The 18242-nt window shown below is 36.2% G+C and overlaps 2 protein-coding genes across 15 annotated transcripts in view; one reads left to right on the top strand and one right to left on the bottom strand.

Annotated features, from left to right (window-relative positions):
- dsc2l (desmocollin 2 like) overlaps positions 1 to 18242 on the top strand; it is a 1349056-nt gene that overhangs the window by 686211 nt on the left and 644603 nt on the right. The gene's annotated exons all lie outside the window — the stretch shown is intronic.
- Positions 1 to 18242, bottom strand: part of tns3.2 (tensin 3, tandem duplicate 2) — an 817627-nt gene that overhangs the window by 738674 nt on the left and 60711 nt on the right. For all 13 annotated transcript variants that reach the window (XR_015517992.1, NM_001443983.1, XM_087297829.1 and 10 more), the window contains 1 exon segment: positions 11411 to 11491. Coding sequence is in view for 12 of the 13 variants with exons in the window: in NM_001443983.1 (NP_001430912.1) it covers positions 11411 to 11491 (81 nt within the window). In the remaining variant the exon portion in view is untranslated.

Here is an 18242-nt window from a genome sequence, read left to right as displayed (position 1 = left end):
TTACAAATAATTAAAACTATTATTGGACGATGTGGTGGCGCAATGGGTATCGCTGTCGCCTCGCAGCAAGAATGTCGCTGGTTCGAGCCTAGGCTGGATCAGTTGGCATTTCTGTGTGGAGTTTGCATGTTCTGCCCGTGTTCACGTGGGTTTCCTCCAGGTGCTCCGGTTTCCCCCACACTCCGAAGACATACACTATAGGTGAATTGGGTAAGCTAAATTGTGTATTTCCCAGTGATGGGTTGCAGCTGGAAGGGCAATCGCTGCGTAAATCAACTGCTGGATAACTTGTCAGTTCATTCCACTGTGGCAACCCCTGGTTAATAAAAGGACTAAACCGAAAAGAAAATATATGAATGAATGAATAAAACTATTATCAACATATTACTAAAGTGTAATTATTAATAAAAACAGATCATTTGTATAAATTAAATTCAAATAAAATAAAAATATTTGCGCAAACATTGGAATATATGACCCAGACTCACACCTTGGGTTATTTTGTAACCCCAAATAAAAGGTTCATTTATTTATTTTATTTACTATTTGTGCACATATTAAAAAATATTATAGAATAATATAATTACAATCCATAAAATGTATTAAAAGAATCTGTCCAGATATTAGTGTAATTAGAAATAGTAATACATCCGATTATTAAAAAATTCAACTAATATTTAACCATAAATGTCGGCTTTTTTTTTTACCCAAATGATGGGATACTGAGCGATGCTGGCAGATTTAATTTTTTATGTTAAGTATAAACTTAATTAGATTTGACTTCATAAAATTTTATTACATAAAATGTATTGAATCAAATGTAGTAAACTAGTATTTAATGCATGTAACAAAACAATCCTGAAAACAAGTATTCCTGTGACAAGAAAGTTTCTATTCAAGAGGATGCTATTGTTAAATCCCTCAAAAAAATCCTCAAAACATTTAACCTAACAGTTGAGTTTGTCCCTCTTTAACCCAATTTTGGGTTGAAATAACCCAGCATTTGTTTTACAGAATATATGCATGAATTAAAAATGCATTTCGATAGATTTTGAGAGAGACTCTTTCTACAAACCCCACTGTTTTCACCCAGACTTCACACTGACAAGGAGACAATTCAAGCCTTCACAGGCGCCTGCAGCAAATGGCTGAAGCATTTGCATACAAACACACAGTCAACTACTCACACTTGCATACACATACACGTATATGTAGTTCAAGAGGACTCTCCATAAGTTTAACGTCTTTTATAAGATAAAAAAACACTTATTTTATTTCCTTACCCTACCTCTAGCTAAACCCAACCCTGGCAATAAACGTGTGGCCAATTAAGAATAAGTAAAGATCTTGTTAAGTGTGACTTTTAAGCATTTTCAATCATGAGGACACAAGGCATGCCTTCATAAACCACCGTAATAGTATACACCTGGGTCATACTCATGTAATTATACAATTCCGTCCTCGTAAACCACATAAACAAGCACACATACGCACACACATTTGAGCTCAAAATAGTCAAGAAAGGTTTCCAGTCATACCTAGAGAAGCAGTCATGCTGAAGTGTCCCTCATAAGAAGTTCACTCACAGAAGACTTTTGACTCCCTGTGTTTGCCTTTCTTGAATCCTTTACGTTACTCTGTCACTTATCGTTATTCCACCTCACATTCTCTCTGTCTTTCTCTTTTCAGCACAAACGCTGACCGCGAGCGTCACAGGCTCTCTGTCCTATCCAAACTCTGACTGAGTCCCCTTCTCTAGTCGTCTGCGTCAGGTCTGAATGAAGTCATTGAGCGTCCTGCTAAAGCCCAGATGGAAAACTGCTTCATTTCATTCTTCCAGCAGCATTTGTGACTGAACTCCCGGCTTTGAGGGTAAGGGGGAGGGAGGAAGAAAGGAAAGAGGGAGGGAGAACGACTGCCTCCAACTGGCGTTTGGGGAGAACGGCAGTCAAAGACCGGCCGCAGATTCATTACCATATGAGTTCGCGAGGCTCTGCTGTCTTTGATGGGGCATTCAGGTATTGTTTTCCAATGACTTTCACAGTCTGGCTGGCCTAAGCAAACGGTCAGAGGTGACGACGTGCTTTATGGACACCATGTGCTGCTGAAAACAGCATCTGCTTCTATGCTAAACACCCTAATCGTACTGATCTGCATTATTGGGCTTGAATTGGAGTATAGAGATACAGCTGAAACCAGAAGCTTACATACACCCTAAAAAAGAAACATTACCGTTTAAAAAAAAATGTCTAATGTTAAATCATACTAGACGTATACTATTTTAGGTCCATTAGGATTACCTATATTTGCTAAATGACAGAACAATGAGTGAATTGTTTTAAGAATTGTTTTTATTAATGTCTAGACAGTCAAAGTTAACAAACATTTCCTCATAGTTTTTTTTTAGCTTTGCTTTTTTAACTGTATAACTTTGGTCAAATGTTTTGGGTGTCCTTCCACAAGCTTCTCACAATTGTTTGAAGGAATTTTGGCCCATTCCTCCTGACAGAATTGATGTAACTGAGTCAGATTTGTTGGCTGTCTTGCTTTTTCAACTCTGCCCACAAATTTTCTATAGGATTGAGATCAGGGCTTTGTGATGGCCACTCCAAAACATTCACTCTGCTGTCCTTAAAGCACATTTTAACTAATTTGGCAGTAAGCTTAGGGTCATGGTCTGTTAGGAAGACCCATTTGTGGCCGAGTTTTAATTTCCTGGCTGCTGTCTTGAGATGTTGCTTCAGTATTTCTACATAATGTTCTTTCTTCATGAAGCCATCTATGGTCTGAAGTGGACCAGTCCCTCCTGCAGCAAAACAACCCCACAACATGATGCTGCCGCCCCCATACTTTACAGTTGGGATGGAGTTCCACAGGAAATGTCTCCAAAAATTATTATTTTTCCCAGTGTAATTTAGCAAATTGTAATCTGGGCTTATTGTTGATTCTGGCTTAATGATTTTACCATGTTGTCACACATGGAAGCAGTGAGTTTGAGGTTTTCCTTATATACTATTCAGCTGTGCCAGGAGTAAAAATGTTACTATTTAGCTCATCCGCAGGGCAAGTTGTAACAAACAAAAAAGGTTTGTAACGTGCTTATAAAGTCAGATTTCACACAATTAATTTCAATTCAGTTTACTTTAAATAGTTCAACTCATTTTTTAAATTCTGCATGGCACAGCATGTTGATTTATTTATCTATTGGAAATAGATCTATATATCTATTTTATTTGCATTATTCTATATGTTTATACAATGCATTTATTTGCATTATTGGCAATAAACATTTTACTTATTTTTAAAATTGTAATAATTTTTTTTATGAAATACTTCTTAACATTACACTCAAATTTCAAAAATTAATTAGTTAGTTTAATTGGTGTCCAACAGACTGTGGCTTATTTGTAACACACTGTTACAACTAAAGCTGCGGTCACACTAGAGTTTGTGTGTGCTAAAAGGGGCGGGATTAAACAAGATGATTAGACATTTAAAAAGCAAGCGATTGCTCCATATTTTAAATTTCTGTCCAAAGGGGTCATGTTTTGATCCTCTATTGGTCTCACGCAGTCTAGTGATGCGATTTTGCAGGTCAGAGTTCACCAACTTTGCACCGCAGCAACCTGCGAAACTTGTCGCAAGACCCTGCGTTTCCGGTCTGACGCATTCACGTGTGTAAGAATGGATGTCTATGGGTGGAAAATCTCAGTGTGACCGCAGCTTAACCCTGCTGTCTCGTGCTTTGCTCAAAATGGGCTAGCAGTCACTGTGTGTTTTTTGCATCTTTCAAAATAATTTCATCTTGTAGCCTACTTTCACAGATATTTTTTTTTTAAATAACAAAATATAGAGTATAATAAAAATACTTTTATGCAGCAAAAAGAGTTTCTCCTGTGCTTCTCATCCAAATTTCGCCAAACTTTTTTAATAACTGGCATGAAGACATCTGCCAATACTGTGGTGAAAAACTCGAAAGCATGCCATGGGTAATCCTAAACAAGTATAGCTTAAACACATTTTACCCCGTGTTACTTTGTGCCCAGCACTCCCCTATGTGTGTTTTAACAGTTTCTTTGGGAGAATGTTATACTCAAGGTATTAAACTTGTTTTTTTTTTTTTTTTTTACAATAAATGTAATAAAAATAAAAAGTTCAAAATTTGAGAGTTTCAAAGTTATACTTACTGTACAATTTAAAATTGGCTGTTTATATCGAAGTTGATATCAAATTTTTACGAGGTGAGTCATTAGCCCAACGCTCAATCCCCAACCTGAAGGCAAAGCTATTATACTTAATTAAAATAATTATATTCAAATAAATGTAATTAAGTATGTTTTGAAACAATATATATATATATATATATATATATATATATATATATATATATATATATATATATATATATATATATATATATATATATATATATATATTTTATTGTATCTGACGATCACACTGATAATGACATAGACGCAAGCTAGAGAATGATTTCTTAAGGGTCTCACAAAAACGTAATCCTTGTATCACAGTAATAAATAGCTTTTAAATTCATTTATTCATTCATTCATTTTCTTTTCAGCTTAGTCCCTTTATTAATCTAGGGTCGTCACTGCGGAATGAACCCCCAACTTATCCAGCATATGTTTTACGCAGCAGATGCCCTTCGAACTGCAACCTATCACTGGGAAACATCCATACACACTCATTCACACACATACACTACAGCCAATTTAGCTTACCCAATTCACCTACAGCACATGTCTTTGGACTTGTGGGGGAAACCGGAGCTTTTAAATTGTATTAATATTTTATAAAATTACAAAATTTGCTGTATTTGGGATCAAGTTAAAGCATAAGAAATATTTTTGATAAATGAAACTTTATGAAATTTTGTTAGCAGTCTAAGCCTATTTAAAAATATATATTCTTTTTATTTAAGCATGCAAACATATTTTATTTAAAAATATAAATACAGCTGAATTCATTCTGCACCTAAATTCAATGACCAGTAAAAATAATCATATGAAGATTGTTGTTATTAAAAAATATCTTCCAGTTCCCCTCTTATCAGAGTGTCACGTCCCTAACGTGACCTCAGCCGCTGTCTGCAGCACATACATTCATTTAAAGGGGCTGTGCTTTTCCCTTCCTTCCCCCTGAAATGTCCGTGTAAATATTTGCGCTTGTCTGTCAGTGAGAGTTTGGCTGTGAGAGATTCTATTTTCTCCTGTTTATTTAGACACTAAAACATATATAGACCGAAGTTACATAACCAGCAAATCTTCCCACATCAGGAAATTAAAATATACAACACATCCTCCTTCCTGTGGGACAAGCTTCTGTAGGGCAGGACATGTTAGACCCTCTCTAATGAAACAAATATAACTTCATTTATTGCCTTTTCATTAAAATAACAGGAAATCTTATAATTGTTGGAAACTTGGCTGCAGAAAAATAATCAGCAAATTGTATCTGAATAACATCTAACGTTATAATGAATCAATGTATTTGTATAATAAGTGCAATATGTTTTTTTTATTATGGTTGTACTTTTTAAAAATCCTCATATAAATCTAGTTTTTTTAAATATGTGATGTATAGTGTAATATAATGTAATCTAGAATCATTTTCTCTTGCAATCTATATTTACGTGCATGTTTTCCTGTGCCTCCTCATTTAGATGTAATCAGGCAACAGTATTTCCCTCATTAAAAGTTACATAACTGACCAACGGACAGTTCCGAATGAAATGTTTCTGCGGTTTTGTGAATGTGCCAATGCTTTTGGACTAATAAATAATAATAATTCCGCTTTGTATTGAACAATTTAGAGGTGACCGGTAAATAATCACTGTAACCTAAAGCTGCATCAGTTATTATGAATATTATACTCACCGGCCACCAGTGGTGGTAAGAGTACAAAAAAATTGTACTCAATTACAAGTACTGTTACATTGCTGAAATTGTACTCAATTACAAGTAAAAGTACTGGTGTTAAAAAGTACTCAAGTAAAAGTACAAATTACTCTTCGTAAAAACTACTCAAATTACAAAATTACAAATTACTTTTTTAGCTTGGCGGTATTGGTGGAATTATCCATAAATGCGGAGTCAGACAAGATCCAGGCAGTAAAACACATTTTACATAACACATTTAAAGATACAATAAACACTTTTAAAACTGTGTAAACAGCATTAATTATAGATAATAATTATAGAGCACCTATAGAGGAAACCCACGCCAACATGGGGAAAACATGCAAACTCCACACAGAAACACCAACTGACTCAGCCAGGGCTTGAACCAACAAACTTTTTACTTTGAGGCGATAACAATACCCACTGCGCACCATGATTATTTTACAAAAACAATTTTTTGTTATTTTGAGTATAAAGATAACAGAAATATGCACAAATGCACGACTTTTTATCATTTCAACTGATGCCTCTTTTATCTGTACGATCAATAGATGATGTAATAAATAAAAAAAACACTTGCAAATTATGGAGAAACTTTGTTAATTACCTAATTCGCGAACTGAACCGTCAGAAACCACAGAACAACACTGCCTAGTGCCTAAACATATTATTAATAAATATAATATCACACAAATTAAGTTATGTCTTCTTACCATAATGTTTTTTTTTTAGATTATAGATTGAAGTCTTTAAAAAAAAGGGTTTCTGCAGATATCATAATGTCAAATTTAAGACTTTTTAAGACCTCTTTAAGACCATAAAGTATTAAATTTAAGACCTTTATCACAATATCAAAAGCATGCAAGAGAAAATGCAAAAACACAAAATTTGTGGTAAAATAAAATTATTTAAATAGAACAGTACTGAAGACAGGTTAGATGCACCATTGAAGTGCAGGAACAAAAAAACAAAGAAACAAACATTTTGAGGCTGATTTATACTTTCGCCTGGCTCCGCATTGCACACCTCCGCTGACTGTGCGCGCACCTCACGAAATGGATGAGGCTTTAATACTAGAGGCGTTCGTCATTGTGATATTCTTTAAAACATCAGGGGCCAGTCAAAAGAAACCTCACTGTAAAGTCAGACGGATAAACAGAGAAGTAAAACGTTTCCAGAACTACGTCATATCTTTAATATTGTTCAAGATTTTAAAAATAATTATTTTTCATTATTTTTATAATTTATTATGATTACAAAATTGGGTGACGGGGTGGGGCAGTGGGTAGCGCTCTCGACTCAAGGCAAAAAGGTCGCTGGTTCAAGCCTTGGCTGGGTCAGTTGGCATTTCTGTGTGAAGTTTGCATGTTCTCCCCGTGTTGTGTGGGTTTGCTCAAGATGCTCCGGTTTTCCCCACAGTCCAAAGACATGCATTTTAGGTGAATTAGGCAAGCTAAATTGTCTGTTGTTGTAAATGAGAACGGGTTGCAGCTGGAAGGGCATCCGCTGTGTAAAACATATGCTGATAAATCATTCGGTTCATTCCGCTGTGGCGACCCCAGATTAATAAAGGAACTAAGCCAAAAAGAAAATTAATGAATGATTATAAAGTTTTATAACTATTCAAGATTTTTTTAATTAGAGTTTGATGCATCACTCACTTGTGTTTATATCTCAGACAGTTCTACCTATTAAAGTTAAATATCAATGACAACAGAACATGGGTTACTCTACAATTATTTTTTTTATTCTGGCAAGAATAATAGCAAAAAAATATATATATTATTTTTTGCCCACTCAACAATTGACACATTATTGTCTGGCTAGTTTCTGTCCTCTACTAATGAGCTGAAAAGGCAATAATGGTCCAACAATCCTGTCTATTATCACCAATAAAGCCTATAAATTAAGCTTGAGTACACTGTAAGCCGATGGGCTCATATATTGTATTCCAGTTACCAAATACTTAATTTGTTACTTAATTTTTTTTACATTGCTTTAACTTCAAAATGATACATCAGTTTAAAACCAATAAATGGTGAAAAAACATATTCTGTAATCTTAAAACCACCTGGGTCTCCACTTTTGCCATGGCCTCTTTTTTGTTGTAACAAACTTATCCCCTAGGTTTTTCCAAACTTTAACAAAACACTTCCTTTCCATGGCTGTTGCAATTTCTAGCCAAGAATTATTGGTCATCTGGTCATCTCTATGCTGATCACGCATGGTCGGATAGTTAAGATGTCTGTACAGTCGTACTGTTACAGACAAAATCTCTTCAAAGTGATTCAAATTCAACTCAAATCAAGCGCGGCGCCGCGCGAACTGTTCACCCGAAATCATGTCGCGCGCGTCCAAAGTGAACCTCCGCAAACACGGCGATGACGTCACATTCGCCGCGCGCACTGAGCTATTGCATGCTGGTCTTTTCTTATTTGTAGTTTTAATACTGCAAATTACAATAGGAATAGTGAAATAAAGAACTACACCACCACGAAACCATAAAATGAGCATTAGGAGTAGCGTTACATGTACATCGGAAAAATAAGACCTGTGCAAACATATTTCAGACCTAGAACAGCGAATTTGAGACTTTTTAAGGCCTAAAATTTAGATGTTTATATTTTAGACATTTTAAGACCCCACGGAAACCCTGTGTAAGCCGGATGGTACAGCAGAGGGCAGGTTCATCCACCTTTTTTTTGCGCTTTTTGGATATGCACATAAAAACGGTTGATGGAAACGCTATAATGCGCATATATTTTGAAAATGTGTGTGAATGGACAAACCAGCAGGCTAAGCACATTGTAAAACATCTAAAGTGTTGTTTTGGTCATTTTAAACCGCCTCAACCATTTCAGTATTATATTATATTAATAATGACCTCCAGAATTGTCAAGAGTGCCTGCACTCCGTGTCTCGCGCCTTCCAGCGCGCGTTCACTGCGTGCAGGATTGCCTTCTGATGCGCAAGTCACTTAGTAAATGAAGATAATTTATTCATGCAGCTGCTTCTACTGATGCTAATTATGTTTTTACTTTTGATATTTGTCGCCAGTTAATCAGGTGGCAATTTTGTTCTCTTTGACTTGTTGGACAGAAACGCTGCTTTATTTGCAGTCTTTTATGCGATATTCCAGTTTTGGGCATACATTTAATTAGCATTTTAGATGATACCATAGCTAATCACATCAGCACAGCTGTCCCCTTTTTTCCCTATGTACCTGTAGGTGAACAGCTCCTCCAGATGTGGCAATGGGCATTCATCCTCTGCTATTTCTTCCTCATTTCTTCTGTCTTAAATCTCCATATGTCAATTGATAACTTTGTGACTGTATGATGACGGTCACGTAAATCTGCAGTAGCCTGAACTTGTTTTTCGGTTCAAATAATGTACCAGGCTTTTCATTGGTCCGTTAAGATCAGCTTTTTTTATTGGCTACCGAAATGCTGGTCAGTGCGTGGCTGAAATATTAATTTATTTACAGTACTCTGTAACGAATTGTGATTTTAAAAGTAACGAAGTATATTACTCAGCTTAATTTTTACTCAAGTACAAGTAAAATTACAGGCTTAAAATTCTACTCATGAAAGTACAATTACCCCAAAAATGTACTTAATTACAGTAACGTGAGTAGTTGTAATTCGTTACTCCCACCACTGCCGGCCACATTATTAGGTACATTTGTCCAACTGCTTTTTAAAGCAAGTTTCTAATCAGCCAATCAACTTAATGCATTTTGGCATGTAGACATGGTGAAAACGATTTGCTGCAGTTCAAACACAGCATCAGAATAGAGAAGAAATGTGATTTAAGTGACTTTGAACGTGGCATGGTTGTTGGTGCCAGACGGGCTGGTCTGAGCATTTCAGAAACTGCTGATCTGCTTAAATTTTCACGCACAACCATCTCTAGGGTTTACAGAGAATGGTCTGAAAAAGAGAAAATATCCAATGAGCGGCAGTTCTCTGGGCGCAAATGACTTGTTAATGCTAGAGGTCAGAGGAGAATGGCCAGACTGGTTCCAGCTGATAGAAAGGCAACAGTAACTCAAATAAGCACTCGTTACAACTGAAGTATGCAGAAGAACATTTCTGAACTCACAACACGTCCAACCTTGAAATGAAAGTGCTACAGTAGCAGAAGACCATACCAGGTGTGCACTCCTGTCAGCTGAGAACAGGAAACTGAGGCTACAGTTTACACAGACTCACCAAAATTGGACAATTAAAGATTGCCTTGGAAAAACGTTGCCTGCTGATGAGTCTCGATTTCTGCTCCGACATTCGAATTGTAGCTTCAGAATTTGGCATCAACAACATGACACCATGGATCCATCCTGCCTTGTATTAACAGTTCAAGCTGATGGTGGGGATGTAATGGTGTGGGGGATGTTTTCATGGCACACTTTGGGCCCATTAGTACCAATTGAGCATCATGCCAACGCCTCAGCCTTCCTGAGTATTGCTGCTGACCATGTCCATTCCGTTATGACCACAGCGTACCCATCTTCTGATGGCTACTTCCAGCAGGATTACTCGCCATGACATACAGCGCAAATCATCTCAGACTGGTTTCTTGAACATGACAACGAGTTCACTGTACGCAAATGGCCTCCCCAGCCACCAGATCTCAATCCAATAGAGCACCTTTGGGATGTGGTGGAACGGGAGATTCGCATCATGGACGTGCAGCTGACAAATCTGCAACAACTGCATGATTCTATCATGTTAATATGGACCAAACTCTCTGAGGAATGTTTCCAGTACCTTGTTGAATCTATGCCACGAAGGATTTAGGCAGTTCTGAAGGCAAAATGGGGTCCAACCTGTTACTAGTAAGGTGTACCTAATAAAGTGGCCGTGAGAGTCTTAATTCTGACATCAGTAAAGTATGTACTGTACTGTAACTTCGCATTTTCTGTGTGCCCAGCTTGTTTTTATATGCTTATTTTACAATTTGGTGTCCACTGTCCAATAAAAAAAAAACACAAATAAATTTCTGCAAAATTAGTTATGTCATCAATAATGTATGTGGCTATTTTAAATGTGTAGTTTTTTCAGCATAATAAAACTGTTCTGAACTGTTGTTTCACATACACAAAAAGGATACAGAAGAGTATCAACAATGATGAAGCTATCTAGGCTGTAAGTGTTCGCACAGCTATCAAACAAAGTATATTTTGCGAGGCTTTGTCTGGCTATATGCATTCATTAAGTATTTGCTTCAAACCTGAAGTATGCTTCTCTCTCTTTATCACAGCTCAGTTTCCCAAAGCACTTATTGGCCAGGTTACAGGAAGTATGCATCCTGACCCAGAGGTCCACATCCTGTTGCGGAGTTATTTTAAGAAGATTCTGTGACAGCAGCAAGACAGCCTTTGCTACAGGAGATTATTTCTAAAGGTCACATTCATGTGCGATATCTGTAGACGGAAGACATAGTTTTGATAGAGTAGATGGAAGTAGAGTAAGGATGCAGCTGATTACCTTGCCATACTGGAGAGCTCATGTAGTGTCTACTGGTTTGAGAGCCAGGTCTTGAATTGGTGAAGTCATTTCCGCTCTTCACTGTGAGGAGAAAGAGACCATTAAGCATATTACACTATGATGTTGTTTCCCAGTACTGGGTTGCAGCTGAAAGAGCATCTGCTGTGTAAAACACATGCTGGATAAGCTGGCGGTTCATTCCACTGTGGTGAACACTGATGAATAAAGGGACTGAACTGAAAAGCAAATGAATGAATGAACATTTTGGTGTACTGCAAGGTTCTGTTCTTGGGACAATTTACTTTCATTATATGAGTCTCTATAGGCTCGAGTTTTTATAAACAAAACATCTCACATGATGCATATTATACACTTATCATACATAACTATATATTCCATTTGTTCCAAATACGTCTCAAACTTTCTGCTCTCTATTCAGGCCCGTAGCCAGGGGGGGTTCAGGTGGTTCGTTACAAACATAATTCGTTGATTTGCCGTTTTCCAAATCCGTCGCACCAATGAACATTCGCAAACTTGAGCACTCGCAACTACACCTCTGGAGCTGTAGTTAGAAACTTAGGCCCCGTTTACACTGTCAGGTCTTGATGCCCAATTCCGATTTGTTGCCTATTTCTGATTTGTTCGCCTGTCTGTTTACACGTTGTTTTAATTGTGACCCATATTCAATTCATGCGTTTACACTTGCCATACAACTTACGATTTTGCGCATGCATAAAGGCGGGTTCTAGCATCTGTGCCTCACTAGCCACGATGGAAGAAATTGTCTTGTTTTTAGCTCTGCGAAATATGTGAAGTGTAGTATAAGCAGTGAATTTTTTAGTCTAGATTTACCCCCACCCAGTTTATGTAATGGTATGGCCCTGATGTGTGTGTGTAGTTGAAGATGTAGCCTTTGCCTGTGTGCGCACTGGTGTTAGAGAGAATAAAGTAGTTCTATGTGAAGCCGCAGTTCGTGTATTAATAGCGACAAAAAGGAAAAGTTACAACACGATGTTCGCCCAACTTTAAAATGATTTTGAGGCGGAGGTGGAAAAGGGCCGTCATCGCAGCTTGCGCTTATGGTTTATATGCTTTATGATGTCCTCCACCATTCAGAGGAATGTGTGGGTACGAGAGAGATCTCAGGTCTGGTGGGAGCAAACTGTGGCGACTGACCACTGTCCTCCTCTGTGTTTCCTCTGATGTTGTTTACCGCGTCGGCATCTCCACACACGCTCTTCTTTCTGTCATTAAACCGCGGAGAAGCACCACATTGTCGCAAATTTAATGACGTACAGAACGGAATGCCTCAATAAATCCGATCTGCCTGTTTACATGACAGTCGCATTGTCAAACATCCGATCTACATCTGATTTATTTCCACATATGAAGAAGGCCTGAAACCGATCTCTGAATATCCGAATGCATGTGTTTTTTTTTTTTTTTCCGTGTTTACACGGTCATAGAACAGATCCGATCTGTGTCACATATGAGCAAAAAATAGGAATTGGGTCACATTTAATTGGCAGTGTAAACGGGGCCATAGTTCCTATGCCCTATTCATTTAGAACATTCTAACATTTAAACTTGGAATAATTACAAATAAAAAAGGTCAATAAAAATTAAGGTCATCTCTCTCAGGTGTAATTTCCTTTCAAATAATTTTTACAGTCCAGTTTTCGCGATCTTCATGTTTACAATTGTGCTCCCTTCGTAGTGCACTTTGAAAACATTGATGTCATTTTGAACACGGCCTCAAGGCGAAAGCTATATAGGTGACCTATTATTTGAAAGCGGAATTTATGTTATGTCTCCAAAGCTTGTGAAAACAAAAAAAGCATACGTTAATTATTTAAATTTATAGTGGGTTATTTATTAAGTATCCGTACTATATTGAACTTACTCTAAAAGGCGGAAGTGCGCCTGTTTTCGCGATTGTCTTAGAACTTCCGATTCAGTCGCCTATGGGAGAAATGACTAGGAATAATAAACAGCAGAAAACGGTCAAACTACTTGCTCTACAAACAAATGTTTGTCTGACTATACAGAACAAGTAGAATAATATAATAAGAAAATATCAAATTGCAACATCAAGCAGCGTAACGAGCAGTTTTTAACGACAAAAACTGAATGGAAGTGAATGAGACCGGAAGTCTCGAGCAAAAAAGATTCAAATAGCAGCGCCCGCTCGTCAGAGGAGAATAAGGTGAATATGACATGGGCCTGCTGGTTAGAATTTTCTGCAGTGGTTTGCATGTGTCAAATTGTAAAAGTAGACTTTTCTAAAAAATAAAAAATAAATAAACAATATAATACTTAATAATAATAATAAGAATCATCATCATCATTAACACTTTTTAGATTATTAAAGTAGGATTTTTAAACTTTCCTAATAAATAATAAATATTAAATTTCATTTCTTAATAAATTGCCTTGTTATTTATATATTTATATGATTTATATGATATTAGAATAGTGTTAGCTTTTGTAAGTGACATGTTTTAGAATAGAATATGTAATTATCAACTTCTTAATAATATTAGTAAAGCAAACAAAGTGTGTGCCATTTATATATATTTCAGTTAATATGGAAAGCGAGTGCATGCTTTTACCAAATCTAATATTGGATTTTATTTTAAATGCGTGTGTGTGTGTGTGTATAAACAATATAATTTGCACAAAGAAATTATGAGTTCTTCTCTAAAAAAGTGGTTACTCCACCCAGTTTAGAGCATCATTATAGGGGTTTTACATTATAACTAACATGGTTCAAGTGATGGATCTGCGACAGACAAACTATGGTTTTGGGAAACAGTTGTCACTACATCGTTCTTTTTCTAAACGATGCATCGTACTATGATAGTTCAGCCTCGAGTTACGTCGTAGTTTGGGAAACGCACCCCAGAATCGGTCTCCAATATGAGGTCATTTGTCCCATTTTTGACATTATGCCATCATAAATTGTGAAAATAACTGATAGAAGAAGGCTTTAGGACAAATTTAATTTTTAATTATTTAAATGTACAAATTCTGACTGAAAAAAAATGAGGTGGCCAGTTTGTTATTTACCTAAAGGTTACAGTTTTTCAATGTTTTTTAGTTGGTCTTTTTTTTTACAGATTCCTAAAAGGTTTTTTATGATGCATGAAAATAAACTTGTATTTTAAAAAGAAATATTTTTTCATTCTTGCAAAATTATTAAAAATTCTTCATTTAAAATTCTAATCTCATAACGTTATTTATAAAACAGTAATAACTTTTAAATGCACAATAAAACAGTTTAATTGCACATTTGTGGTGAAATAGTAAAGTAAGCGCTTTGACAAAATTGAAAGGAATATTTTTGTTGCATCAGAAAGGTTATGATCACGCATGCAAGCCAATGCAGCAAAGATTAATGCTTAAAATGTCACTAAAAAGTGGTATTTGAACCTCATAATTTAAGAGAAATTCAATAATTCTCCACTTTTTGAGAAAAAAGAACCACCCCGTTCAACGGGCCAGCTAGTACATTGTAAGATGAAGTTAAAGCCTATTAAGCAAAACATATAAATTAAGAAAGATTACGCCACATGTGTTGTTTCTAGATTTCATTGTGAAACCACAGAGAGTGGCTTTTATTTCACTTAGCATGTCCAATTTGGGTTTTAAGGTCAATGTTGTTATTCTTGACTTTTAACTGAGTTACAATTGTCTGAATAAGGCTGGCGTTTACCAACTCTAACCAATATAATCAGATTGACTTTGATTCTTTCGACTTCAGCAGGGGTGCCCAAACCTTTTCTTAGAAAGGGCCAAAACCCAAACTTGATTGAGGGCTGTGGGCCAAAGTTAAAGGTACCAAACCGCATTACATTTAATTTGCTATGGGTAATTTCTAATTTATTTGGTATAATTTAAAAATAACTAAAAAATGTTGCTTTAAAACACATTAAATAATGATTCAGTATGATTGTTAAGTTTTATGATGAACTTAATATAATAAAAACATAATCCCATTTATAACACAATGGAGATCAATGCTGAAAATGGTTCAGTTTATTCATGACAATTTGCTTTTGTATAATGTTATCATTATTAGCAGTTTTATTTATTATATGCATATTTATATTTGTTTTATTATAAAAACAACCTTAGATTTGTCCACCTGTCAGATTTTAGACCATATGGGGCACAGCATGTGTATTTGGAAATAACTTTTTTGAGAAAACTTTGTTATTATTGTTCATTTATTTGTTTGCTGGAAATTAGAACTGAATTTAGAAATAGTTTTGAAACAAATCTTTGCGCTTAGCAAACTAAATTAATTATGTAGGTTAATGGATGTCTGTGCGTACAACATGTTTCCCTATCCACGAGAGTGAAAGTGAAAGTAAAGAATGAAGAGGCTCATCTCTCATTCTCGCCTGTAGATGCTCTGTTTACCCGTTTTCTCTCAAGTGAAGCACTCAGTTTTTCCACTTACAAAATCTGTCATGTAAACAGCAAATGCGCTATTGCACGACGCAACTGGCTCTTAAAGGCAATGGGAGATGAGACTCTGATTGGTTTATTCTCAAAACACACAGCTATAACTCATTAAGAGAATAAGCTCAACCCTGTTGTGCTGTGTTCACACCAGACGCGGCACGTGCGGATAAATCGCGCTATTCGCGCGTAAATAGCGTAAATAGAACATTTGAGTTTACTCGCTTCATTCGCACGTCAAACCCTGCTTCATTCGCGTGTCAAATTCACATCAGAACAGACGTGTGATGGGCAGGGCTTCTGTCTGCCCGAAGACTCTAGCTTCATAGCTAAATGGCTAACATGGATTTTATGAAGAAAATAACAGTTTATGTGCTTTATGAAGACTGAAAAACAGCGTCGATACGTTTAGGGTCGTGTCTGAGTCCACTACATTCTTTCAGAGGTGCATCCAGCTCTGTGAGCTCATAAACTCCTCCAGAAACTTCACCTGGATGACGGAGGCTTTCAGCGGTGCTTCTGACTGAGCCAAGCCGAGTTTGATGAACTGTTGTCGGTGAAGGCAGGAGGATTTCCCTCGGAACACCGACAACAGGTTCTACGTCACAATCACGACCCCACAAGAGCAAGCTTCTGATTGGTTAACGCGGCGCGAATGTCTGCTGAAGTTCAGATTTTCAAAATCGAGAGATTCGCACGAAACGCTTGTTAAGCGCGTCAAATGCGCAAAACGCTCAATTCGCCCCGCGCCATTCGCGCAATTTACGTCATTCGCGCGTATCGCACCGCAGGATGTCTATTTGCGCGTTTGCATTGACTTAACATGTAAATCACTCGAGCTTGACGCGTGTGCCGCGTCTGGTGTGAACGCAGCATCAGACCATGTGCCACGGCGCAAAGTGGATTTTTCCGTCCTTAAAACAGCAAAAGTGGATTGTGACACGTCCTTAATGCGTTTGCGCCCTGCGCTTTGGACTTTGCACATGGATCGTCAAAATAGAGTCCATGGGTTTCCATGGGCCAAGTTTGGGCCAACATGGGTCCATCCTTTGGGCACCTCTGGACAAAAGACTGCGAAACTATCATTCCTGCATTTGTCTTGCATTGTATGTCATGTATCGACTTCTATAAATTATAATAAATGGGTAACACTTTAGAATAACTATCCGTTATAACTAGTTAATATACCATTAATAAACTGTTAGTTAACAAGTTATAAATGACTTGTTAAATAAAAGTTAATAGTTTGTTAATTATTTACAACTGTGCCTTATAGATGGGCAATGGATAACTTACAAGCCGTTAGTTGACAAGTTGTAAATGACTTCTTAACTGTATTTTAATGATTTAAAACTATACCTAATAAATTTTTAAGAGATCATGAACAAGCTGTTAGTAAATTACTTAATAAAGACTTGTTAAGTATCAGTTATGGTGTGTATATGTTATTGGGACGTTATTCTAAAGTATACACATATAATTAACTATTAAATATAATAGTTAAGTGTTAGTTATTAGCTTAAGCATGTTATTGGGACGTTATTCTAAAGTTGCAACTATTCCTCATTTACTAACAGTTAATAAATGAAGAATAGCTGCAACTTTAGAATAACATCCCAATAACATATATACACTATTAACTGATTCTTAACAAGTCTTTATTAAGTTATCTACTAACAGCTTGTTCATGATCTATTACTAATTTTTTAGGTATATTTATAAATCATTAAAATACAGTTAAGAAGTCATTTACAACCTGTCAACAAACGGCTTGTAAGTTATCTATTAGCCATCTATAAGGCACAGTTGTAAATAATTAACAAACTACTAACTTTTGTTTAACAAGTCATTTATAACTTGTTAACTAACAGTTTATTAATGGTCTTTTAACTAGTTATAACAGATAGTTATTCTAAAGTGTTACCAATAAATGTTATTCAACAAAATGCTATAAAAATGAAATCATCCAAACAGATGGTTCTCTTTGTTCCTAAATCGAAATTAGGGAGAGGAGAGGCTCTTTGTTGTTGTCGGTCCCCAATTACAAGATATTGTTCCACTGCATATAACATTTTCTCCAACTATGTATACTTCAAAATCTGAGCTGATTAGCAGGATTTAATGTGGTTATGTGTTTGTAAATGTTTACATGGTTTATGTTTAAATCCTAAAGTATTTTAAGGCAACAACTTTTGTTTTAAATGTGGTACTAAAATGCAATTTGTATTTAATTGTATTAGACTGAATTAAATTATTAGCTTGACATTCGATAAATATCAAAGTAATGCATAGAGTATGACATTTTACTATCAAATTCTGATTGCAATAATGGCATTATTATGATACCTTGCCTAAATGCCATGAT

Source organism: Danio rerio, chromosome 20, assembly GCF_052040795.2.
Source record: "Danio rerio strain M-AB ecotype USA chromosome 20, GRCz13ab, whole genome shotgun sequence".
In the NCBI taxonomy this organism is placed as follows: domain Eukaryota; kingdom Metazoa; phylum Chordata; class Actinopteri; order Cypriniformes; family Danionidae; genus Danio; species Danio rerio.
The sequence above is the reverse complement of the archived record's forward strand: the minus strand, read 5'-3'. Positions and strand labels throughout refer to the sequence as shown.